Below are 27,953 nucleotides of genomic sequence, written 5' to 3'. Positions count from 1 at the left end.
CCCCCTTCCCCACACCACATTTGTTGCTGGCTTGAGTCTCAACATAGACAACAAACATCCATAACCCTTTGCAGGGCTCCAATGGGGTGGGTGAGTAGAAGGGATATTATTAAGTAAGTCCATAGGACATTTCTGAAGAAAGTTAGAGCACCAAAAGCAGAGGTAGGCAGCACACTTTCTAAGGATGCTCAGTGACTTAATCGCTGCTGCTAGGTGATCAGGGAAGAACTGTTGACCACTTCCACCTGGGACTTGGTAGGGAGCCATCCCGGAGCAGCAAAAGGAGAGGCTCTTTGCTGCTAGCCTGATGCTGGATTGAGGAGGATACTGGGGTGTGTTTGCTTCAGCATTTTCCTTTGTGTCCAGATTATTTCATTTATTCTCCAAGTGTGCTGTCTTTACATTGGTTGGTTGACCTCCATCTGTTTCAGGAGACAGTGGAAAAGTGATAAAACACAATTGTCTGGCTTTGGTATGTTTTACTCAAAAGTAACTCCCTTGAATTAAACTTCCTTCCTACTTTGAAAAAAAAATATGTTGCTTTTGCATAAACAAACAAAAATTCCAGCTTTGACAGTTCCCCCACTCAGCCACCACTACTGGTCTGCTTACCATCATCAGGCTGTTATTTAGTAATATTCAGTAACCATAAACAAAATTACACAGAATGAATCAGCCTTACAGCTACAGCAAGTTAAAATCCCTACATTCTCTTTGCTTACAGACAAGTGTGGTGCAACAAGGACACCTCATCCTACTGACCCATTATCACCTTCTCTTATGTACAGGAAACTGGCTTTGGCCATCTCCTGGCGATGATCTAAGAGCTAAGCAATGCTAAGTAGTACCATAAGCAGCTATATTATTCTGAAAGGACACAGACCCTTTCTAGTTTATGACTTGGAACAGAACTATTAAGTGGGCCAGTGGTGACCAAACTTCTTGGCCGCTGCTTCTTGGGCCAAGTCTGAGGTGTCTGATACTGCCACTTTAAAAATCCTGTCAACTGCAACTCTCTCTTTTTCCTGCCACCCCATCACTGTGGTGCAGCAAAAATTAGTGTTACAACTTTTTCTTTTGTTTGCTATTTGCCAAAAAGGCTGGCACCACAGATGCAGGGAAGACAGTTATTCCGTTATTTCTTCTTAATGTTTGCATACACACACACAAACACACACAGAGTATTTTTCCATGTATAACACGCACCCATGTATAAGACAACCCCTATTTTTTGGGAATCCAATTTAAGAAAATGGGAGGAGATGGCTCAGAGTTGTTGAGCTTTTATGGGGGGGGGGATTGCAAAAAAACACTCACCCGACTGACAAACGCTGTCAATCACACGCGAAGCCAAAACTGCCAAGCGCCTGCCAGTTCACAACTAGTGGACGACAATCGCAGGAACAATTGTTGCAGCGGCAGCCAATCCACAACAACCCTTGCCGCAGCCACCATTCACCTACCCAATTGCTGCTGACAAGCTCCCGCTTGCGGCTGCAACCAATCGCCCGTTCCCCCTCTGCACTATCCGTGTATAAGACAACACCTGATTTTGAACATTATTTTAGAGTGAAAAAAACCTCATCTTCTACATGGAAAAGTACGGTAGTTCATGTATTATTATTTTTATTTTTTTTAAATGCTATCAAAATGCAAAAGATACTGTGTGAAAATGACAGTCAATCAGGGTAACAAACGGAAGTGAGACAATAGTGGTCAGATGATTAGGAGCTGAATCAACATAGCAGCTGTTTAAGTATTGTCAGGTTTTGTTTTCGCATCCTGCAGCTTCCAAAAGTGTAACTATGGTAAACAAAACACTTGTGCAATTATCATTCCTGTGATAAGTGTGTGTGTGTTTGTGTAAGTAGTGTTTTCTCACTATGCCAAGTTTATCTCTGTCTAGAAAAAAAAAATGAATGAGCCTTCTCATGTTAGTGATAGCACCACATATCCTTAAAGGGTTCCCTAAAGAGTCCAGATGTGTGAGCTTTGCTGATGTGAGAAGTTCTGTTGTAAGAAGTCCAGCAGTTTGGTACTTCCTGCAAGGTACAGGTGTGGGATAATTTTAACTTAACCTGAGGGGGGAAAGTCACAGATGGGTGGTGATTAATGCTGCTTTATTCCTCAAAGTGTTGATGTGGCAAAGTGTCCAAATGCCATTGTTTTCTGCAGTCTCAGGGCAACTATTATAGTTGCAAAATTAAACATGTGCTTAAGTGCCTTGTGGGACTGTGCCTCAGAACAGATAAAGCTTTGGTAAAAACTGGTTGAGGAGTAGTGGCCTGGGGCAGTCTTTGCTGGGCCAATTTGTGTCCACAAAACATAATGCAGGGGCCTTGTAGTGTCTTTGTGTGTGTGTGTGTGTGTGTGTGTTTCTTAGAGCTTTTCTCCACATGGATTTCTCATCTAAAATTAATTATTGATTTAAGTGTGAAACAAGCATAAGCCCTTTGAAGATGACAGGCCCGGGAAAGCTGATCTCAACCAGACTTTCAGGAACAAGTGTCCATTTGACCACTAGGGGCACTGAGTTGGCATCTAAGCCCTAGCCATTGTTGTCTCTGATGTTGTCTGGAGAGTCTGATGGACAACTTGCTGGACTCTTTAAGATACGAACAATGACCATTTTCTTGGCATAGGTTCTTAAGGAAGGACTGCCATAAAAAAGAAGGCTGGGCCTTCTAAGGCAGTACATCGTAGCAGGAAAATGGTAATGCTTTTTTTACTGGAACTGGGAAAACCCAATGACTCTGTAACTTTAAAATTTGTCAGAAGACCCCAGACCGTGGAGGCTCTTGCACGAGGGCTACTGGGGGCAAAGTACATTTTTTAAAAAAATTCCTGTCCACAGATGTGCAAAGAATAATTGATGTCTTTTAATGAGGAGATAATGGCACTCAGCACATTTATAACGGCACATTTCCTGTACGGGTCTCATTGTGATGAAGGCAGCAAGGATAAAATTGCAGCCCTACCAAGTCAAAATGTTACCAGCTGCCCCCAGACCCCATGATGTGCCGCATCAATAAATACTTAAAACAATAATAGTAAACCATAGTGAAATATCAGAGGTTGGTCAGTACACAGGCCAGAGTCTCAGCTTTAATGGGAAGTCCTCAGCACTTGGGGGGTGGGGGTGTTGTTAGAAATTATTTTTGTTTGAAGTTTGCTTGTTTATTATTTCATCAGCTTATTTATGTACTTTGGGCATTATGCTTCCATATGTTTAACTGCTAGCCCCCATGTAATTTAGTTTTGAAATAAAAAAACTGCAAATTAATTAAAAAAAATTACGGAGCACTTTGTCTAAATAAAGACTTGCACACCATTTCGTATTTTAGTGCACCATGACTACTAAATAATTCCCTGCCTGTTTTATTGATTGATGGTACTAGGGACCAGCAGGATCAACTTCCTAGTTCTTTGATGTGGTAACGTTTCAGAGTCCAGGTTCTATACAAGACTACAGAAAAGGTACAATGAATTAGAAGGATGTTGTCCTAAGACCATCTGTGTGTAAACCAGAGAAACTAAAATCTAATTAAGGATTGCCACAGCAGGCTTTATGACACCACCTGCATGAAGAAGTATGGCAATAACCTTACTGTCTCAAAGAAAAGCTATAGGGAGCTTCTGATTCTACCCAGATGCCACTAAATCCAGTGCCACCTAGTGACTAAAATATATAATGACACTATACATAAGCACATTTAGAATAACATGCTAATTCTGGCTCTTTTGCCATATTAGTGAGTAGATAAATTTATTATGTTTATATCCCACCTTTCCTCTAAGAAGCTCAATAATGGTGTACATGGTTTTTGTCCTTCCCCTTTTGACCTCACAATAACCCTGGAAGGTTGGTCAAGCTCAGAGACAATGACTGGCCCAAGGGATTCGAACTCTGGTCTCCCAAGGCTAGTCCAGCACTGTAACCATTACACCACACTGCCTCGCTACCAAAACATGCCCAGTTCCCATGAGTAACAGTGGCAATCTGTAAACATCTGAACAGTTTCACAGTCAGAGTTGAAGATTAACATTTGCACCTACTCCCTTTCTTGGCCAAAATATTCATTCCTGCTTAATTTTTCTTATTTATGCAAACTTCTGTCAGCATTTGACATGGCTGGCTTCACCAGAGTGTTTCTGATGCTAACAAAGTGTTTCCAAAAGGGTTTGAGGGGGAAAAGTTATATATTTCCTGTCATTTATCAAGATAAATTGGTTTCATTGCTTTGTGGAAAAGACTCCATCAATTTATATGAAAGTGAAGAAAGAGGAGGCGGGGCACTTTTTATACGTGAGGATTAAATAATGGCTTTCCTTAGTAGATTTTTCTTCACTTTGCATTCCTGATTAAAAATATCTATTTTAGTTCAGTCTTTCAAAATGAGGAAATGGGTCTGTGGTTGTTCGTTGTAAGGTTGGTGCCACGCACAGCTTTGTTACTAACGTTTATTTATTGTGCATATCCTAGCTTTATAAATGATAGGTTCCAAAAAGAAGAAGACAAGAGCTAGCACATTTGAATAATGTATCTGACATTTCTTAATACAGGGCCAAGAACTTGCTTTATCATACCTGAAAGAACAGAGTATGCATGATTTCCACCTAGCGCTGTTCCCATGTCTCCTACAAGCCATTCAAGCTTTGCCATTAAGAAAAATGTCACTTACGTTTTTTTCTCTCATCATAAAATTAAAAATTCAAAATCAATCTCTTTAGCATATGACATGGATCAAGGGGAAAAGTAAATACAGAACTTCATTACTAAGTAATTGTAGGGCTCTGCAATTTAGTTTGATCATGAATGACTGTACTTTTATATAGTTAACCTTTTAAAGATACTTTTGGCTGGTGTGTTCTTCTTCAACATAATCTAGGTGACCTTTTTGGTCATGTTGCTCCATAAGACTTTGAATTAACATTTGTTCTCATAAGGTTGTACTTCAAAACTTTGATTCTTTCATTGGGACTCAACCTGTCCAATCGTAATTTCCAGAGCAGAAAAACAAACTGCCTTTCCCTTCTCTTTTCAAGTGGTGGGATCTGCTAAAATGGAAATAACAAGCAAATCTCTGGCTCTGCATATGGTTCTCTCTCCAGTATATTACTTCTTTGTGTTACAGACACTAGCCTAGCCTTTGACAACCTGGTGCCCTATAAATGTTTTGGACAGATGTCTTGTCCAAGACTGATGTGGGTTACCATGCCAAACACCTGTAAGTTGGTGAAGGTTGCACTAGCCCAATCTAACTAAAGTTATCCATGGCTAAGTTTTATTCAAACGAATAGACGTCAGAGCAACCTTAAATATTTTTATTATGGGACAATAATTTAGTCCTTGGTCAATATAACTCAAGATCCTTGAGGCAGGATTGTTCTTAAAAAAATAAATTCAAAACTCTTTTGAACAGTGTCTTCACTCCTTCCCCTGCAAATAAGTATGTTCTCTAAGAATTGGGGAGTTCTTATTGGGATTTGCACTAATTCTGGTGTTGGCATGCCCATAACATTGCTTTTCAAGGGCTGTATCATAGCTTATGTTCACCATAGAGATGTCACCGAAAGCAGTGTTCCATGACAGGCTATCCACTACTATCCTAATCGTTAGAAGTACTTGCCACAGAGAACACTCTGTAGTATATCTGTACCATAATTGCCAGGATCATTGAATGGTGTCACAATGAATGGAGGCACGATGGATGTACTTCTTCCATAAAAACGTAGGAATAGCCACCAAAGTCATGAAATATAAAGCCATGAGTGGTTACTGTGAGTGGTCCACCTCTACCATTGGATGCAGTGTGTCTCTGAATGCCAGTTCCTAGGAATCACAAGTTGGGAGAGGAGGAGGAGGAGTAGTAGTAGTTTGGATTTGATATCCCACTTTATCACTACCCGAAGGAGCCTCAAAGCAGCTAACAATCTCCTTTCCATTCCTCCCCCACAACAAACACTCTGTGAGGTGAGTCAGGCTGAGAGACTTCAGAGAAGTGTGACTAGCCCAAGGTCACCCAGCAGCTGCAGGTGGAGGAGTGGGGAAGCAAACCCAGTTCCCCAGATTACGAGACTACCGCTCTTAACCACTACACCACACTGGCTCTCAGAGTGCTTGCACACTGCCATGGGCATCTGGTTGCTACTGTGAAACAGGATGCCGGGCTAAATGGGCTGGCCTGATCTTTCAGGCTCCTCTTACGTTTTTTATGTACTCCATGAAGCAAGTAGTTCTACATGTTCTATTGGAGAATTCAATTAAGGATGGCCTACATTTTCCAGCCCAAAGCCTCCTGCTATTTCACAAAGACGGATGTGGTAGTGAAGGTAGTGCCAGCCACACTACCTTGAAAGTGGCCATGACTTCAATAACAGCTTGATTGCTCCCCTCCTATTGGGCACGCCTGTCCATGTGATGCCGAAGGCACTCTCCTCATATGAGAGACCAACTTGCATCTTCTCCTAAAAAAGGGGTAGTATGGCAAATTCACCCCTGCTAAAGGGCAGGAGGGGCATATTCTTCAAAGAAGCAGCAAGCCTCTTGTTTTTGTGGAAAGTCCTGTTTTAATAGACTTCAGAGGAATTACTACTTCTGAATTAGAAACACCATGTTAGAATAAAGCAAAACGAAAAGAGTGTGTTCTTGACAGCTGGATTTATTTATAGCTTCTGGTCATTTAAATTATCCACACAGCCTGAAATCCCCAGCCTTATTGCACCTCACAGCCATATTGAATTTCATCCAGCTGAGACGCACTGAAGTCTAAGTGGTATAATAAAATTCTAATCATGTGCAGCATTACGTAGCAATAAAGCTGAAATTCTGCTATGTGCCGTTGCCCTTTTGTCTCTCTAGTTGCATTCTCTATACAAGTCCCTTTGACTAATTTTAGACATCATATTTCACAGGTAGCCCTTGCAAAGAATGTGCATGAATTCTTAAAACTGAGCTGCATGTTAATTTCACCTTAAAAACTTAGCTGGTTTTTAACCATTTCCCATGAGCAGTAGGATTCAGGAGTCTGCAGTTTGCTGTTGATGGGGAAACAAGCCAGGTTTTATATAGTGATGTGCCACAAGAGCAATGGCTCTCTCTCTCTCTCTCTCTCTCTCTCTCTCTCTCTCTCTCTCTCTTCCTCTCCCCCCCCCCCCTGCCCCACGCAGGGTCACACTTTCAGAATAAAAATCTGCTCACACAACACTGAATTGTTAATTGATATAAGAAATACAGTGGAAACAAAAAGAAACAACTCCCAGCAGTGCTTGATTAATAACATAGGACATACGTGCATTATAATATCACGGGGAGCGCCGCAACCCCAGAGTCGGCCACGACTGGACCTAATGGTCAGGGGTCCCTTTACCTTTATGATAATATCATCCAGAAAGTATAAAACAGTGCAGCTACATAAGAACATGAATCATTCCCAAAATATCCAAAAAAATAATACTATACCATACTGAAATGTTGATATTTTGCTTTGTCCTTGAATCTTCCCACCACACTTGCCATCCTCTCCTGCCGAGATGCACACCACAGCCTTTGAGAACCACTGCACTAGTTTCTGATCTGCGGTTTTGTTTGTTTGTCCCAATTCATGTCACATCCTTCTAAAATGGTATAGAGGGTTGTAGTTATTGTTTACTTGTGACCAAGCAGGATAAAGTCTACAATGGCTACAATCCTAACCATGTCTACTCATAGGTAAGCTTTTAATGTTTAATAGGTTATTGTATTTTGGTGTTTTGTCGGAAGCTGCCCAGAGTGGCTGGGGAAACCCAGCCAGATGGGTGGGGTATAAATAATAAAGTATTATTATTATTATTACTACTACTACTACTACTACTACTGAATTCAGTGGGGCTTAGTCGCAGGTATGGATTGCAGCTTTTGCTGTTCCAGGCCAAGTGTCTCTGTATCTACATATATAAAAATGGACAGACAATATCATTACGCTCAGTTGCTTTACACAATTGTCTCAAAGTGACTTATGTGTACTAGGAAAATACACAATGCAACATATGAAAAGCAAGATTATTTAAATGTTAAGCAGTATTCAAGGTAAACAAACCATAAAACCAATTGCTCCAACCCTTCACATAAGTCTAATGGTCACAGAGAGCTGCAACCCATTTTTTTCTGCAAAGAAAAGACTAACACACAAATGCCTGAGAGAAAAGACAATCTTTCGCTAAAAATATGTCAGTGTTGGCTCCAGGTAAGCTTCCCTGGGGATAGCATTCCATGGAAGGGGAACACTGCTGAAAAGGCCCATAATTCCCACATCAGATAGTTGCCAGAGCATAGCACTGGTTAAATATGAATGATAGTTTCTACCAGGAGGCTTTTTGTGGTGTTGTTTTTTACCTCTTATTTTGTTGGGAACCTAGCAGTGGATTTCCACAGTATTCTGCTGATGGGATTCTTAGCTTTAAAATTTGATTCAGAAAGCATTTTGAAATGTAGCAAGGAAAAAAAACTACTGTGGTCCCTCCTGATATGCTTCTCTCTGCTTTTCTGGATGGGATCTGGAAGCTGAGACTAAAATCTGCTGCATGTTTGGCCTCCAAAAGGGTATAGCACAAAATCCTTTGGAATTTATTAACTTTCACCAGTGTTGAGGACACGTGACTGGGGTTTGGAGGAGGAAAAAAATGTGGCAATTATCTCCACCTGTGGATCTGGGTAGTATCATTCATATAGAAATGGGAGGAACAGAAATGAGACCTCCTTCTCCAGGGATAGCAGCAGCAGGATTACACTTGCTGAGCAAGGGTTGGGCATAATCCAAAGAGAACCCTTTTTAAAAAAATTGAATCCAGCGGTCCAGAGTGTTTATAAAAAGAATTCACCATAAACTAAACACTGTACTTCATTGTAATGTTCCCTTGAACATTTAGGGAATGGTAATATCTAAGCGCCTTTGGGAGAAAGGGCAGGATATAAATTTAATAAAGTAATATCTTACCAAACTGAGATTTCATTTTGTGTATTCCCAGTTGGACAGGTTGAGTCCTATTGTGAAAAGTGCACACACAGGTGCTGGAAAATGTCAGCAAATTAAGCAGTGCTTCCCCTTCTGCAGTCGAAGGCAGCCTGAGAGATGCAGAGGGGTCCTGCTCAAAAAGCAGCTCAGATGAAAATAAAAAAATACAGGTTTTCACTATTTCATGTAATATTTCCAGAGGTCCCTGTTCAAAAACAAATGTATAATTACAGCTTTGATTATTGATGCTGCTTTATTTACCCCTTTGTACTTGGTTGCCAGAATTGCCAATGGTGCCTCTGAGTGCACTGGTTTCATTTATGAACTTATGATTAACAAAACAAGTCTCTTATCTGAGACTTATGCCATTGCACAGTTTATATTACAGCCACTACAGTCAACTGATATCAAGCTGATGTGAACCAGTGTGCTGTCACTATGTCAAATTGCTATACTGATTCATCCTTGTTCTGATGTCTAAATAGTTTTAAGTCAAATGGGGAGGGAGGACTCTCTCTCTCTCTCTCTCTCTCTCACACACACACACACACACACACACCACATTCGTTCTTAAAATCATAGCAGATGAGTTCAAAGGTACTGCATTACATAATTTCCAAAGCTTGTTTTGAATTCCTGGGCCCTCTAGGAGCCTCTGGTAATGTTTTTCTGGAGGCCAACTCTCTTTCATCCAATACTTCTCTTATGTAATTTGTGTGTGCACGTATAAAATGTCATTCCAGAGGAAAATAATCACGGAATGATTAAAAGGTGAAACTGAAATACTATGAAAGAACAGAACAGAAGGTATTTCACTCCAAGAATTCAATGGGGCAAACAGAAAATGTCCTTGTGCACACTTCCAGTTCCCTGGCGCATCCAAAAGAGAACTGTCTCTCTCCAGTGGAGTGGAGGTGTGATAGTTTAATTTCAAATGAGGTAGGAATGGGAGGAATGAAAAACCCAGAATATGAATGTATTGCTATAGCCAGGGCACTAGAGTCTGTTAGTGAATATTAGGAATTAATAAATGGTAGGATTTAGATAATATTTGATACTGCAATAAAATATAATTTAAGATCATTGATCCCCCAAAATGCAATCAAACAAATATTCTATTTAAAAATATACCTTCAACTTTCTTATGTCTATGTCTCACCAATAACATAATATTTCTTTATTCTATTTTACATTTTCTTGTTCCAATAAGATAGGAACAGATTTAGCTTTCGGATAAATCTGTGGTCCTGCTGTCCTTGACCCTGATTATGTTTGTTAATTTTATCATCTGTGCTAAGTCCTAGACCTTACTCAGCCAATTTTTTAAATCCAGGATGTTTTGGTCCATCCCCCACTGCCACCCCACTCCTGGCATATGGTCATTCAAATGGCAGTTAACAGATGAATTATCATTTCTTGGTCCTTCTAAAGTAGCACCTCTTTAGCAGAGCCAAGTAATATTATTAAAGGGTCCCTTGGTTGATCATAGCCTGCAAGTTCTTCTATTAATATTTTATCCCAATATAATTTGATTTTTGGGCATGACTATAAAATATGAAGAAAGCCTTGCTTTTGAGCATTTGTTTTGTACCTTCATTACTCTTCAGAGACTAGATTGCTTTCCCCCACCCCCACTTTCTGAAACAGAGAGCTCTTTAAGTTTAAATATGCATTGAAGGCTGCCTGAAGCCATTTGGTTGCTTCAAAGAGAGAACTGGCAAGGCTTTGGTCCGACAAGGACACAAGAGGGTGTAGTTCTATACCTGCTTACCTGGGAGTAAGCCCCATTGAACTCAACAGGAATTACGCCAGAATAGTCATGTATATATTTGCATTGTGTTTTTTGTTCACTTGGCAAGCTGTGCAGTAATCAGAATCTGGAAAATTTAACGAATGGGCCTGCTTCTGCCAGACTAACCCTTAGCCCAGGGGTCAGCAAACTTTTTTCAAGAGGGGGCTGGTCCACTGTCCCTCAGACCTCTCCTGAAAGGCCCCCCTCTCCCAAAAGTACACTGCCGCTGCCACCTCGTCTTTGGCAGCATCGTCGTCGTCCTCTGCCTCAGCCAGGGTCCGCGGGGCGCAGAGCCCATGCTGCTGGCCTCGGCGGCAGAGGCAGCCTCCCTGCCGCCACTTCCTCCCGCTCGGCTCTTGGCCATATGCAGCCGCCTCACTGGGAAGGAAGGGGCATCGCCCAGAGGTGTCCGTGGCTTCGGATTGGCTGCAGGAAGCCATGCCAGTATCGCGGCAGTCAGTCCCCACACACCGAGAACTCCGCGCCACGCCAGTTTAGCGTGGGGACTGACCGAGTGGGAAGCAGGCCCCATGGACCGGATTTACGAGCTGGGTGGGCCACATCCAGCTCCTGGGCCTTAGTTTGTCGACCCTTGCCTTAGCCAGACTACTGGACTGAAAATTAGTTGTGGTTTGGGTGCTTGTCTCATATGGAGTGATTCCTCTGACCCCCATCTAACAATACTAACTAAAACACCTCACTCTTATATTCTGTCATGGAAATAATAATTGCATTACTTCAGGTGTAGGGAACCTCAGGCCTGGGGGACAAATGCGACTCCAGCCCTTTCGCTCTGTGCCTCTCAAGTTGAGTTTTGAATTCAACTTTTTTGAGATGGCAGCAACACCGCTTGAGGGTGAGGGCCCTGAGAGTGGTGGGCTTTGTGCTGCTTGGCTACAATCACCAATTTCTTGCCATATCATTAGACGGTTTTACACAAAGACACTGGAACTGCTCTACAATTAGGCAGAGCGAAGCAGCGCCCTCAGACAGCAACTGCTGAGGGTGGCAGGAGACTCCCACAATTCCCCAAGTCAACTAAGATAGCCTGTAGCCCTCAGCTGCAGGGGAAGATGTTGTCTCATTGCCACTGTTGGAAGAAGTTTCAACTGCTCTTCTGGTACATGGAACAACAGCAGTGGGGATGGGTGGGTGGACAGGAGTGCTAATTTGCCCTTACCTTCAGGCAGCAAAATGACTTGTGCTGTCTCAACAAAAGCACAACCACTTGCTTCCTTCAAAAAAAATAGAGATGAGATTCACCTGGAAAGGACGGCGCAACTGAGAAAACAAAAAGGGAAACAGTGATGGTTAAGACAGTGCTTTTTAAGGTCTGTGGGCGACAACCACCACTATAATAAATACCTATCCAAATGCTGGATAATTTATGATGCTTCCTGGTTCTTGTCACACACAAAATACAATTTGCATTATTTCAGAAGAGTAGAAGTTCTTTTCCATTACTATTGGGGATTTAATGAAACATACTGTATATTTTTCTTTCTTCCTGTTGTTATACATAATAATGCATTTCTATCCTATATTAGCATGCTGTTGTTTTTAATATTAGCATTCTGGTTTTGCATCTCATGAGATCAGTTTAGTTTAGTTTAGAAGCTGAAAATGTGACTTTATAGGTGAGACAAAACATTCATTGGTTCCCAGCTGAAAGTCATGATGTGTTACAAATGTGCTTATAATGAAGTGCTCCCCCGTCCCACTTTTGGATTCTTAAAAGGAAAACACTATTGGACTTGAGCTTATAAGGTGCCTGTGCTGGACCATTGACCCTGCCCACTTTATCAGCAAAGGCTGCTAAATGTGTAACATTTTCTATTCTAGGAAATGATAAAGGTACAGAAGCTTGTTTGTATACTCACATCTCATTAGCTGGAGTAACAAATGTATTTTATTTTATATTTAGTTAGTTAGTTATTAGTTCTCCCTGTTAATTCTCCTTGACCTCTCAGTGTCATGGTAGCCTTCTGGAGCGGTTGTACGAGCTGGGAATGGGTGGCACTGCTTTGTGGTGGTTCTGGTCCTACTTGGATGGATGTTTCCAGAGGGTGATGTTTGGGGAGTGTTCTTTGGCCCTGTGGAGTCTTCAATGTGGGGTTCTGCAGGGTCTGATTTTATCTCCCATGCTGTTTAACATCTACCTGAAACTGGGGGGGTCATCTGGATTTTGGGTATATGTTGTCAGCAATATGCTGGTAACACACAGCTCCATTTCTCCTTTATATCTGCAGGTGAGGCAGTGGATGTGTTGGACCGTTTTCTTGCCTTGGCAATGGACTGAATGAACAAAACAGCAGAGGGATTTGAAGAGATGGACCATGACTGCAGAGACAAAGCCACCAAGCCTGGATTTGGAGATGATGATTCAGGCTGGATTTTTGCCAGGAAGTTGCAATGCATCAGAGTTTTCAAGGTCGAAAGTCAGGTGCTCTGTATAATTAAGCAAACTGACATTGTCAGCTAATGCAAAGGGAAAAGCACTGCTGTCAGCAGTCATATCAAAAGTGAACAGGACAGCACTGTCCCTTCTGTAAAGGTACGTATATAAAATGTCCATTTGGCATGATATACCAGGAATGGATGCTTCAGGTAGTGACGAAATTAGATATTAGCTTGGCAAGATTCACTTGTTGCAGCATGTGGGATTCCATATATTTATTTGCCAGCTTGATAGAAATAAGGTATGTGATTAGCATTTCTTAACCACTCCAACACCACACACAGATACCTCACTCCCCATTCCTAAACTTACATTTTCTAATATATTTGGGGGGGGGGGTTAAGGTCATTACCAATATGTTACCTTTATTTACAGAGTAATCTTGCCTTCCTGAATGGGGAGAGAGCTGTGGCACAGCCACTGCTGCGGGGAGAACCTAGCTGTATTGCGTTGGATAGTGGGAGGCAACTTTTTGACCTGTGTTTTTATTCCTTTTACATTTTATGTTCCATTGACCACAGTAGGAGCAAAATGCATACACCAGCTTTGGACTGGCATATGGCATGCAGGGGGAGGGGAGAGAGAGACATGTCCAAGGAATATTAAGGCTCTGGATCCTGCAAATCCATGGCCTTACCCAACCTGCCCCCAGAATGCCTTGTTTGTGGTTTCTTCACATACAGAGGACCACCAGTAGAACAGTGACAGCAGTGGAACTTTCTACCATTGCACTGTGAGGACGTGTAACTGCAGACCTCCCTCATGAAACGGGAGCCTGCAATACCCGATTTCTTGTTGACTGTCCTCCACAAAGGCTTAGGCTTTGTTCCATTAAGAATAAACAAATTTTTGAATGACTGTCGATAAAGACTGCATAAACATGGACAGATTCACTTGATTTCACTCTGGACAAGGCCGCAAGTGACCATTCACCTTCAACCTTCCTTTTTGAATCTCTGACTGAACAGGCCTCAGTGAAACCTCTTAACTGAGTGGGTTCCACTCAGCTCCAGTGGCTTCAGGGCTGTTCTTGAACTGAGGCCTCCTATCCTCACGTGCTGTAATGCCAGTGGTATGCATTGTTGTTGTGCCAGTGCAATGAATTCATGACAGTATGTCACCTTGACATAGAGCCTCTCTGTTCATCTGTAATCTTTAAAACGTTGACCAGCACATTTTTTCTTATTGCTTCTTAAAGATGAATTGTGTGTATCCTTGCGTTGCACATTATTTTTTTTTACCCCTCTGCACCCCAAAATAATCTCAACCAAAACATTTTCACAAGAAGGAAATTTGAACTTATCAGTTGTGGGAAATTAAGTTAAATAGGTTATAAGAATGTATGTGACATATATATATATATATATATATATATGTGTGTCTTTTGTACTCAGGAGGTTCACATAAAAATCACTCCAAATACAATTCAAAGCCCAAAGAAGTAAAAATATAATAAAGAAACCACAACAAACAGAAAGCTAAAAATCTATAAAAATGCAGAATCAGCAGCAATAAAATTTTATTAGCCAGCTTCTTCAAAAGTCTTTCAAAATAAGGATGCTTTGATTAACTCATAAAAGGCAACGAGGAAACTAGCCTAGTGAGCCTCCTCATCTTTCACAAAGATGAGATGCCACCCAGGAGAAAGAGTGGGTTCCTAACATGGGAAAACTGAAGTGAGCACAGGCATTCTTCCAAGATTATGGGTTGGGCCAGAGCCCTTTGCAATTGAAAGGATCATAGAAGAACTTCAGCTTTGCCTGAAAACCTGAGGCAGTGAAGCTCTCAGAATGGAGGTCTCTGCAGCAGCTTTAGTCAACAATAAAGGAGGATGCTTTCTTTTTTATTTTGTATAGTAATAGTATTTTCACTGAATTTTGTTTTCAGTTTATATCAACACTACAAACACAACCATAACAATAACAATAAAAAGAAAACTAAAGTAAAACAGAATGCTGGTTGGCGGAGGAAGGAAGGTGGGAAAGAGAAGAGGAGCTGGGTCAGAACTCTTAGGTTTTTCTCATTTTCTATTTATGGAGCTGTCATAAAATACATTTGTATGCAGCAAGCACTGAATTTGCTGCAGGTTTGTCCTATAGTTTGGCAGGCATCTAATGTCTGTAATATACACTATTTACTTATTCATAAGACTGTTTTTAAACAATCTCATTAAAAATGTGACTAAATTCATTAAAACACCATAAAACACAAATGGTCAACAAATAAATCCTGTAAATAAGTACTGATATGGGGGAAAAAAGATGCATAGTATGCAGCTAGTTCATGCAACTGATCCATTTCCACTGTCTTGGGGTAAGGCACAATACTTTAGGGAGGTATCCCATCAATGCTTTTTTGTCCATAAATCTTAGATCTGTTTACAATTGTGTAGCAACAGCACAGTACCAGATAATATTTACCAAGTGTCCTTCGGTATCAAGGCACCAGCAGTTAGAGGAGGAGAGACTATTTTTCATAATCACAACGGGGACTCATATGTCCTATATAGCAATTTCTCTTGTAAGAGGCATTGTCTTGAACCATGAGCACCGCCTCCCACTGTGGTGGGAGTGTTTGATTCTCCAGCTTCCTGTTCTGTCCTGCACACATCAAATTGTGTGGCATCAGTTTTTGTTCTAGCCATACGCCAATGGTAAAAAAATAAACCATTGGTTTGGATAGTGTTGGTAAACAAAGTAGGCTACCTAATATGGGCAGCAGTTTAGAAACACTTGGGTTGGAAGGAGCAAATTTAGAATCTAACTCACATTTCTGGTTGTGTTGGAACCACAAGAGTTAGGTAGTCAATATTTCTTGATGGTAAGAAGAAAACAAAACACCAAAGCCACTTCCCTTGAGGATGGAAATATTCTTAACCAGCTTGAGACTAAATGTTTTCAAAGACAGTCCATGCTGGGTACAAGGAAGTTGAGGGGGGACTAAGATGGCAGTGAGATTCCTAGAGATGTACTTCATGCATTTACTTCATGGCTATATAGCCTCCTCTATCTCTTATACTCAGCATCCCCCCCCCCCCGACACATTTCTGTTTCCAAAGTGATCACAGTCAAAACAATCCAAGTACCTGGCGTGATATTTCCAAGACAGTCCACCCCATAAGTCTCCCTTTCAGTGTTCATCGCTTTTATTTGGGTTATCAAACATTCCAATCTCCATTCCCTAATCAAAAACAGAGAGCCATAATTCTCAAATATTATTAGGTTTGTTATGTTGTGGTCACATGTAGTTACACCTAGACAGAGACTGTTATGAAGGTTTCCTTTCATTACTGAAAGTGGAGACTTGACCTGCTGTCGAGCAGGCAAGATCAGAAGTCCAGGTTCCAATTACTTACATCAGGTCTGGCCAATACTAGCGGCCAATCACAGGAAGAGAATGGCATTCATATCCAGGATTAATGTATATGTCCAGTTGTGCTTGGTTTTAGCTACATAACTAGACAGGTAAAAGGTAAAGGTAAAGGACCCCTGGGTGGTTAAGTCCAGTCAAAGGCGACTATGGGGTTGCAGCGCTCATCTCGCTTTCAGGCTGGCGTTTGTTCACAGACAGCTTCTGGCATAACGGGACACCTAGAAAGCAATCCTAATGGTGTCTACTCAGAGGCAAATCTAATTGAATTCAATAGGGCTTACTTCCAGCTAACAAGTGTTAGGATTGTAGCCTTACTGCAGTTTAAACAACAACAATAATATAATAATAATTTATTATTTATACCCCAGCCATCTGCCTGGGTTTCCCCAGCCACAAGTGTAGAACATAAACAGTACAACCAGAATTTTGCACTGAAGGTGAATAGTGCCCACTGCAACCCAAACACTCGCAAAACACCTTAATCCAGGCATTAAAATCTTTGCAGTGATTGGAATGTTTAATTTTATGATAATTTTAGATATCAAGTTAATTATGTTTTTGTTCCTTTTCATAGAGCCAGGAACAGAAGGTAAGCAAATGAGTGCCTACAAAAATAAAAAAGGCAGGCTTAGTATTTGAAATTGTCTGTGAAGATTGTGAGAAGGTAAACTACAGAGACTGTATGGCTGTGCCATCTTGTCCGACTTTATCATAAGGAAAAAGTGATTCTTGTGCAGTGAAGTTCACTTTGCGTGGATCTTTAGGTCTGATTGCTAATTATACTGCGAACAAACACTCTGCTCGAAAACCATGTCAAACCTAGGTAAATTATGGGATAAAAATAAAATCCATTTAAAGCAAGATGAGTAGAGAATGTATATTTATAGCTGCAGAACATGAGCCAGACTTGAACTATCAATTCCTCACTTTGTCATTTAAGAGTATTATTTTTAACTGTTATTATAAATCAGTATCTTGACATTTGTTTGTTATGTTTTGTCTTAATTTAATATAGCTCCTCGGTGTTCAGTTAGGCAAGAGAACTGTTCTGCTCAAGTTCTAACAGACACAACTGATCCTAGCTGCACAGAATATGCTCACAGGATTAACAAGACGGTGCTTCCTTTAATTTGAAGGAAATGGGTAGCTACATTTTTATAATGTGACACTCTTCTGTAAGAATGGGTGGAAACTTCCAACTTAAAGTCCGCAAACCCATGTTGTCCACGTTTTCTTCCATAAATGAACCTGAATTGTTCAGCAGAAGCAAGATTTAAAAAACAGTGTAACTTATCAGGCCCTTGTGGTCTCTTCCAACTCTATGATTCTATGATTCTATGTCAGGAGTGCTCTGATGGTGTTTCCTGCTTGGCAGGGGGTTGGACTCGATGGCCCTTGTGGTCTCTTCCAACTCTATGATTCTATGATTCAATAATGTAACAGTATCTACTGGTGGCAGTGTCTCCTCACTGGGGCATATAACCACCCTGCTTTACAGTCTGTGGTAAGTAACACTTTGGAACCTCATCCTTCAGATATTGTTGGACCCCAACTCCCATAAACCCCAGTCAGTATGGTCAGTGGTTAGGGCTGATGGGAGCTGTTAATATAGGAACACCTAGAGAGCAACAGGACCCCCACCTCTGGATTAGGTTGCTGTTAATATTCAGGATGTTTTGCTACTCCAGACAAGACTGAAAATGCCACCTCCATCTGCTCCACAGCCCTGCCCCCAGTCCAGACAGCTGTGCATCCCCTGCTAAACATTGAAAAGCCCCTCGAGAGGTAAGAATGATGGGGGTGGGACGGGCAAGGCAGGAGGTAATAGAGCGCTCCAAAATTACTAGGATGAACATAGTCTTTTTACAGGATTACAGCCCATGCTTACCTAGTAGTATGTTCCCTGGTATTCAATGGTGCTTACTCCCAGACAAGTGGACATAGGATTGTGCTGTTAATATTAACCTCTGCACCAACCCTTCAATGCGTAATTTTCACAAAATGCAGGAAGTAGAATTAGGTTTTAGTTTGCTGCCTATGAAATACAACCGTATACACAAATCAGTGTAGCCAATATGCAAATATCCCAGAATCCTGCTCCTACAGCCATGAGTAACAGGAGCTAGTTTTCTGACCATTTATATAAAAAGCAGTGACAACAACAAACCCTGCACCCATAAAGTCAACTCTAAACTTCATTCAGAGAAGCAGGCTCTTGAGGGTGGGGTGGGGGAGTCAGCTTACTGCACAAGGTATTTTTCATAAGTGCCAGAGGCTAAGTGAAGATGAATGTTCAATATGCATCCTATAAAGCATAGTCATAAACTCCAGAGCTGAGTAATGATGGTACACACTTGTAGCAGAGAGTAATAATGGGCCTCATTCAATATACAATAATGTGATACTAAATATTTATCTGCCTGTCACAAATTTAAATGAAATTCTTTCCATTGCAAAATATGCTGTGCACATATATCATAAACTACCCTTCAAGAGGGCAGGTGGTGTAAAAGGACTAACTTAAAATTACAATAATTACCTGCAGATCTACTATTGCCTAAAAAACCTGATTATCCTGTGTTAGTGAACCTCTAGTTTCACAGACAAAAGCTGGGAGTCAAATGAGAAAGAAGGACACTCTTCACTTACTGCATAGATAGGCCAAATTCCCTTCTGGGCAACTTTCTGAGGACTGCATGGCAGTGGTAGATGGGGTCCGGGACAAAATGGTGTAAATGTTACCTTTGTACAGTATACTAGTTTCTGCAGGTATTCCTGCACCCCTCTCTATCCATCTATTAAACTTGAAGGACACATTCCAGCAAGCTCATAGTATGTAGAATGCATGTATGAATGAGAGCAGTGAGGGGTGCAACCTTGGAAGAGTGGGGAGACTTCTGAGGGCCAGACAGACAGATCTGGGGCTCCCCACATAACTGCTTTAAACAACTTAGCCCTGGAGAAATAGAATACATGTGACTTGTTAATAGGGTTGCCATATTTCAAACAGTGAAAAGACAGAAAAGTTGTTGAGCTTTTTTGCCATTTTGAGCTATTTTAAGGCAAAATCAGCACTGCTGACATGGTGTGCCATACATCCAGATTTTCCAAAACATTTGTCCAATTTCTGCCCGGAAGCTGTTGATGGATGCGGTATTCCAGATATGTCTGGGAAATTCTGGGTGTATGACCACCCTAGTTGTGCAAAGATTAAGTATCCAACTGGGAGTGGAACTAGCAGTGACCACAAACCCTCGCCCAACCCCTCCTCCAGATTGACATTCCAGCTGCATCAGAATCCAAAGGCTCTTTTTCTTCCCCTTGACCTCTCCTCACTTTCCCAACTGTCAGTTCAAGGTTGGTTTCATTCTGCTTGGGACAAGTACCCATGAAGGCACTGCCAGGCTACTCCTTTCTACAAGAACAACAAAACTGTCAGTTCTAATGGGACTACTTAGTATGCAGCAGTGACTGGAGAACATGGCTACCCTCCCATTCCCTATTTCCACTACTACACTAAACCTTTGGTGCATGCCAGCTTCCAAATTTAATTCCAGAGTTCAGGCAAGTGAATGGCTGTATTCCTGGTTCTTCAAAACTTCACAGAATGGAACCATATGTCTCTGCTCATCTTCAGTCAGAGCAGGACTGTGGCATCACAGGCAGCATGGTTCTCAGGAGGAAAGGCACATTTCATAAATCTAATCTGGTTTTTAGGGACTAGATATCATTGATTCTACTTCAGGACATTTGCTGTCCAATTTATAGTTCTGGGCATGAGACAGTGCAGGGAAATGCCGTTAACTATTAAAAGGAAAAGAAACCGCACCCGGCAGTTCCTCAGCTTAATGCACATTTTAGCAACTGCACATTGCCTGAAGAAAGTGGCCTCATCATTTAGTTCAGGCTATAAATCCTTTGCGACAGATCTGAGCCATTTTGCTAACGGGTTGGAATGAAATCCTATACTCTGATTCTGGCATGGTCTGCACATGAAAAGCATAGAAAACCTGAGGGTAACTTTAATTGGGCAAAATAGGGAATCGGGAAAACTACTAATCCTAATGCAAGTTTAAATTGGGAAGAGGTGGAGAAAGATCTCTAGTATGTTAATTTATCTTAGGTAATTCTTCTGTAATCACCTGTGCTGGTGTTGTTTTTGAGGAGTATTCATTATTTCTGATCTAGCCCTGTTCTTGACTCTGTGCCAGCTACCACTCAGTAAATATCTTCAGCTTTATTACCATGACATTTCCATCCCTTGGAGGAATGAGTTCATTCAACAGCTGATGACACAATTTAACTGTGATTTTAGCAGACTTATTTCAAGATGATCCATGCCAGTGTCTGTTTTGTAATCCTTACTAATGCTAAGCACTGAGCAAATACCCTGAACGCAGAAGGGTTGTTCTTATACACGCTGTGACTTTCATACTTGAGCATCTAAAAAAGAAAAAGAAAAGAAGTAGTGTATGGGGATGAGTTTGGAATACATTACCTGGTAGGGGAAGAAACCTATTTATTAATATGTAATACACTATGGTTTGTTTGTGCCAAATGTACTTTCCAGCTGGAGTCCTACCATTCTGGGAGTAGGAAAGGCCCTGTGATACTTGAGGACACCCTACACAAACAACAGGAGTGCGTACACATTTAAAACTCAGTGTGTATTTCAGACACTTAGAGGGTATGTATTTAGATCAATTTAAGAAGATCAGCATGACTTCTCATTGTTGGAGACATTGCAACAAGGGACAGGATGACTGGCCAAATACAGAAAAAACTTTAGCAGCTATTAATAAGGGCCTGAAGACAGGAGTGCCTGGCGTGCTCTGGTCCATGCGGTCATGAAGAGTCAGACACAACTAAACGACAACAAGAACAAGGCCTTGGCTTCAGTCTTCCACTGGACCTGGTAAGTCAGAGCCAATAATTTATGAATTTGGTTTCAAAAGAACACTGTCCACAATGGAAATTTGTCCATGCAGTGAAAAGACCCATGTGGACATAAGAACATCAAGATTAAATATTTATGCCAGTGTTGTTGAAGAAAAAATGTTGAAGAATCACTCTAAAATCTAGATGAATCTTAAGTAGGGAATTGCATTCACTGTACCCTCAATGCTTTTCCAGATTAATTTGAATTTAACACATACCTTGCAGATTCTGTAGACCAGATACATAACAATGACGCAATATCTGAGCAACTAGAACAGGGATGGTGAACCTCAGTCAGCCCAAGCACTGCATTCCCTTCTGGGCAACCACCTGAGGCTCACCTGCCAGTGATGGGCAAGGCAAGAGGCAAAAGTGGGCAGAGCGAGAAATATAAACTTTATCTTTGTACAGTAGGCTAGTTTCTACATACATTCACACACCTAACTCCATCAAGATAGGCAAGTGGCACTAAGGGTTCCAGGACATATTCCAACCAGGCAATCAGTTGTGGTGTGAAGCAGGGAAGGGTGTGGGCTGGGGAAAGATCTAAGGCTCAGATAGAGAACCCTCTGGCATTTGGCTCCTGGACCTCAAGTTCCTCAGTCCCAATATAAAAAAATCTACATTTAACCCTGGGACCCCACTGTCATGTAGTCACTGTAAGCAAATAAATAAATACCATACACAGCAGGTTCCACCTTCAACAATATATAATGATACTGTGCTCGTAATAACAAGAATCTATGAAATGTTGTAGGTAGGTGTCATGGCTGCCACTTGGACACAACCACTGCATGCGCCCTTCCCTGTTCCATGTTCTCTTTCTTCTGAATTGCTCACTCTCTTCCAAGCATCACAGAAGGGGAAGAATAAAAGACCGATCCAGTAGTACGGAAAAGAAACAAATTCTAATCACACATCATTAAGTTTAAGCCAGTTATGGAAATAATATGATGCTATAGAAATAGAAATTTAAGTGTGGGAAAATCAGGCAAGAGGGATAAAACAGTGACAGGTCACAGAACATTCACAGGCTGTTTTCTGTGGCAGGCCATGTTAAAAAGGAAGGCAGCCAGTCTAGACACATCAGTATCTTCCTCTTGTGGTTGGACTGTGTTTTGTCTGGAACCAATAGCTTGGAGAGCCTTCAGGGTTCAGACTTCCCAAGGGTTCTTCAGAGCCACTTCTCTTAATAACAGTGTTTGGACATGTGCACTACAGCCAACCACAGCTCAAGAGCAGTTAACATCCAATTCTCTACTGAATTCAGCAGAAAGAGCACAAAATTAGAAACCTTCAAAATGTTATGTGCCTATACATTTTAAGCAATGTGTGTTGTTTTTTACCAACCTCTTTGAGTTGACCCTCACATGGTTCCTATTAAAAAGAAATGCCAATAAACCCACAAAACTATAATCAGCTGCTAACAACCCAAACACACTTTCTTTTCAGCTCTCTCTAGATTTGGGGGTGCTTCAGTTTCTCACAGAAAACTGCAACACCTGTATGGCACTAGAGTGTTTAAAGCTAGAGACATATTAGGTGGAATAATCAGGGCAACCATCATCGTTAGAAAAAGGTCTTATATCTTCCCTCCCTTTCCTATTCCCCTATCACTCTATTTTGGTACCTAGAAAGAGAAGGGTTCATAGAGCAAAATAAAACACAGTTTATTTAGGGAGCTTAACAGAGCTTATAAGAATTTAACTCAGATGCCACTGCCTACTTTACTTGAAAGACATTCCTAGGGCAGCAGTGAGCCTCCGGTTGTCTCCCAATGAACTCAGTAGTTGTCTTTGAATTAGAAGGAAATGCTATCCCCGGATGTAAAAGGCTATTCCTTTGACAGCTGGGTGAGAAAACAAAAACATGGACATTGTGAAAAGACAGTTAACGTCAACGCCCCCCTGCTCTTCTTCCAGAGCCTTTTGATTATTATTATTAATTTATTATTATTATTATTATTATTATTATTTATTGCATTTATAAGTTTTCCTTTCCCTTGTTACCAATTTATACATCCATCTCATCATGATTATATTACAAAAATGTCTAAGGTTGAATGTGTACATTTAATCATTCTCAGGCAATGCTTATGTGTTAAAGCGTATCTTTATTTCTCAAGCAAATAAACTGTAGGAAACCAAACAAAAACTTTGTGTTTTCAATATACAAATACAACTTTGTCACAGTATCTTTGTACGACTTTCAAATTTTGCATGAAATATTCCCTGCATTGACATTTTTTAAAGCATCACAGTAAGGATTGTTCACAGTCACATACACTCACAGTGTTAGAATTAGGCACTAAGATTTCTTGTTCTAAACTGCTCCCTGTTAAATGTTAATTATTAACACTTAGGGTTGAAAAGAAGGTGTTTAAGATACAATTCCAACACCAGGCAGTGGGTGATATCCAATGTCATATCAGATAATGTGATGGGACCCCGCAGCTCTCCTGCCTCTTGTAACCCCCCCACCCCATGTCACTGATCTATTCCCGAGGGTTCTCCAAATCTTCATGGCAGTTTTGGATCAGTTGGGGATTGTAGGAGGAAGGAAAAGAAAGGGAACACCTATTGCCTGAGCAGAAATCTGTTGCACAAGTGGGCTGCCACAGCTGGATGTCACCCACAGTCCAAAGACCAGACCTAGAGAATATTCACTTGGTAAACATCACATTCTTTTTTGTTGAACCTCTGCAAAAATTTCACCTTTGTATTTTATTGGCAGTCTTGTTTCCTGGCAGATTGGCAACACTGCATTTGCACAGCGACCTACTTCTGGGCCCAGTAAATACTGAACAGCCAGGCATTTGAGAAGCTTTGAGCTAGTGAATTGGAATTTAGAAACAATTACTCCAGGTCAATCTTTGATTTCTTTACTGCTATGGCATCAAAGAACCACACTGCTGGTTGTTGTAGACACTGAACTTCCCAGCAGCCATTGTATGAAAGAAGGAAGAAAAGTCCACAAGAAACCATGTGACGTTTCCAGTCCAAATTTATACTATATGTGGTGCCGTATGTTGTTACTTTTTTGGCTACCTGTGCATATTGTAGATTACATGCCGACACAAAGTATTAATTATACCAGCTAAATCCTTGGGGAAATTTTTGTTCTGCTTGAAGTCAACAGTAACTGCACTGACCTCAGTAGAGCTAGGGCATGCACACGTTCACGTGGGAAGGTCGCAACCGTATAGACAGCACAACAAAAATAAAAATATTTCCTGTTGCGGAAGTCAGTTTGTGAGGACTGAGCTGCTCTTTTGTGTATTCACATTTTCATGACACTCGTGCAGCACTTCAAGTATAAGGGTCCTAATCCAGGCCACAGTATCAGATCAAGAGATGCTCATTGAAACTCACTGGCCACACTGCAGCCTTGGCCAATAAACCACAGTGGGCTTTGGGCTTGTATGAGCCCCACTCCAATGCACCCAGGAGGAATGTGGAAGCTTTCATTTCTAGTTTAGATTCACCACAACTTGCCATATTCTTCAGACTCGACAAACTGGAATTTTTTGTTGCTTTGGCGCACTGAAACAAGGCAACTTAAAACCACAGGTTATAAATCTGAATGTTCTAATTAGCATTAGCTACAGTTTAGGATTCAGATGACTCATCCTTGGAGCTATTTTTTTAGCACTCAGGTGAGGAACCTTACTCTTGCAGGCCAATTTTGCACTTCCTTGTTTTGTATGGCCAATTTTGGCCCACCAGGGTGGTTTGGGTGTTCCGTACACACGGCATCATACAGGTAAAGGCGGGGCTTGACTCAGCCAAAAAGGCACCCTTGGCCAAAGCCTCCTTGTGCATCTTCCAAAGAATCTAATAACAAACTGATTGTCGGGAGCCTCTGAAGCGCTGCACAAAGCAGGAACACAGCAAGGGCAACCTTGCTGGATCTGGGTGTGCAAGAGAGCTCCCTGTAGGAAACTCTGTTGTGCACCCCTACCTGCTCAATTTGGCTAATTTTCTAAGTATGCAGCAAGCAGTAAGGTGCTGCTAAAAGCAAGTTTTCCCCTTAATTTCAGAAGCTGTTTCACTGCAAAGAAAGGGGGAAAGCTTGCTTTTAGGAGTGCCTTGCCTTCCAGACGTTTGGCACTTCAAAGGATAGAAATGTCATTTGTAACACCAAGAGATTTACAGGTAGGTCACTTACCTGTCCAAATTTGACCCACGAGACATATTTGGATAAGGATCTGGCCCATGGAGCTAAAGACCTTCACCAGTGCTGATTTAGCATGATGCCCAAATGTGGCCAGTTTCTGTTGAGGTATTTAACTTTTGCAAAGAACTAAAAAAATACACAATCAGCCACTTTATATCAACATTATTTTCTTTAAAAAAAGACTCAGCTTAAAATAAACTCTTCATTAAAATAAAACTGTTCCTGATTCTTAAAAAAACACCCTGCATAGTCAAATAATAACTAAAATAAAAATTTCATTTACAGGTAAATAGCAGAGGGTCTTGGTACTTGCAGCAACTGGTGAACTGTATGCTGACTATTTTTAGGTGAGAGGAGACCCTACTACAATTCTTGCACAAAAAAGGCACAACTATTTAATAGTTATTACAGCATAACTACTTTCTAAACTGGAAGATTCAAATTATTTATAAGGCTAAAGGGTGTGAGAATGTAATAGTGCACTTTCATTCCTGAGTCTCAAAATAAATTAATAAAATCTGTAACCAAACTAAAACTTTAGTCTTCTAGAAGCATATATCCCTTTTGTGTTTTTGGCTTATGTCCTTGTATCTCTCTTCCTTATTTGCATTAAGCCTCATTATGAAACTATAAAAATACAATTTCCACAGGAATTAAACAAACATATGCACTGCATTGATACGGACAATTAGGAGGTACAACTAGTATTAACTGAAAGAAAGAAAAGGCAAGCTAGATCAACACAGATACTGGGCATTACCCATAAATTCCTCTCCCAACACCCAGATAGTACTGCTAATAATGACAGATTGTGGAAGAGTAGATTCTACTACCCTTAAATAATATGGGCATGGTGAATTATAAAGGTATACAGAAATTTTGTTGCATTCGTCAAAGAAAGAGAGTCGCAGTAAACTAAGCAAAAAGTTAAGCTTTGACAATTAGTTACCAGTAAAAGCACTAGTATTTTAAAATACAAACAAGAGTCTTTTGAGAGGGGGAAAAAGCTCCGTCTACTGTGAAGCATAACCAGGACTCCACAGTCTGGTGGGAGAGCCGTGAATGCTGCCTGAAGATGTGGAACGGAAGGAAGGTGCAGATCGAGCAGGAAATCCTACATTTATAAACAAAAGGCAGAATTATTATTCATATATATGATAAGGATGTTGCTAGATTGTTTTGTGTTAAAGATCTTCATGGAGTCACAAAAACATGATTCAAGCTAATGCTGTTCTGAAAATATTTCCTGTGTTGTTGTTGTTGTTCCATTCTCCATCATTTAATGAGAAAAGCAATTGCATTCAAGCATTATGAAAGGAAAGAAAAATTAGTGCCAAAAAAGCTTGCACTAATGGAATGGTTGCTACAGCTCTATGTTGAATAGCTCCCATCATGAAGTAACTCATAGCATGGACAATGAGGAAGCACAGGTAGGCAAGCAGGTTGCGGAGTGCTGGGGAAATGCTTCCCAGAAAGAAAAGCACACATGCCAACATCCTTGCCATCTCATGACAATAAATCCTCAATGTTCAAATCTTCACACTCACACAAAATTACCAAGAGTCCTGAGAATGGGTGTGTGTGTGTGAGAGAGAGAGTAGAAACCTTCACAGATGAAGAAAACTTGAGAAACTGGAGGACAGTTCTCAGCACAGAACTAGTTCAGACTCAGTTAAATGAAAATGTAAATATGCCGGAAGAGAAAAACTACTCCTACAATCCATTAGCAAACACCTTTGAGGAACAGTATCAATCCATGCCATGGAGGTGATAGGTTAGAAGTGTGGAGACTTCATAAGGAGAGGACATTTCAGCCTCCAGCATATTAAAAGAGAGGGACATGTTATCTTTCTACTGGGGCTCACCAGTACAACTGGAGGGGAAGCCTCTAAAGAACTCAGTGGGAGATCCTGTACTCCTCCCCATCCAAGACATGCTATTTGAATAGCTCTGTTATATTCAGCAAGCAGAAGAGAGCTTCAGCAACCGGATGAGCTGGTAAAGGTAAAGGGACCCCTGACCATTAGGTCCAGTCACGGCCGACTCTGGGGTTGCGGCGCTCATCTCGCTTTGTTGTCCGATGGAGCCAGTGTACAGCTTCCGGATCATGTGGCCAGCATGACTAAGCCGCTTCTGGCGAACCAGAGCAGCACACAGAAACGCCATTTACCTTCCCGCTGGAGTGGTACCTATTTATCTACTTGGACTTTGTGCTTTCGAACTG

General features: G+C 41.1%; 1 protein-coding gene and 1 long non-coding RNA gene across 3 annotated transcripts in view; one reads left to right on the top strand and one right to left on the bottom strand.

The window, feature by feature from the left end:
- LOC310668579 overlaps positions 1 to 23,707 on the top strand; it is a 57,514-nt gene extending 33,807 nt beyond the window's left edge. For both annotated transcript variants that reach the window (XR_014506706.1, XR_014506707.1), the window contains 3 exons: positions 13,035 to 13,339; positions 13,619 to 17,731; positions 18,340 to 23,707. This is a non-coding gene — a long non-coding RNA (uncharacterized lncRNA). The remainder of the gene's footprint in view (positions 1 to 13,034; positions 13,340 to 13,618; positions 17,732 to 18,339) is intronic.
- NUP210 (nucleoporin 210) overlaps positions 23,647 to 27,953 on the bottom strand; it is an 85,893-nt gene continuing 81,586 nt past the window's right edge. Inside the window, exon 40 of the mRNA XM_083420569.1 lies at positions 23,647 to 26,843. Coding sequence (XP_083276695.1) covers positions 26,743 to 26,843 — 101 coding nt within the window. The 3' untranslated portion in view covers positions 23,647 to 26,742. The remainder of the gene's footprint in view (positions 26,844 to 27,953) is intronic.

The sequence above is a fragment of the Podarcis tiliguerta genome (assembly GCF_965153285.1).
Source record: "Podarcis tiliguerta genome assembly, chromosome: 2".
In the NCBI taxonomy this organism is placed as follows: Eukaryota; Metazoa; Chordata; class Lepidosauria; order Squamata; family Lacertidae; genus Podarcis; species Podarcis tiliguerta.
Note: the sequence above shows the minus strand (reverse complement) of the source record. Positions and strands in the feature narration are given on the sequence as shown.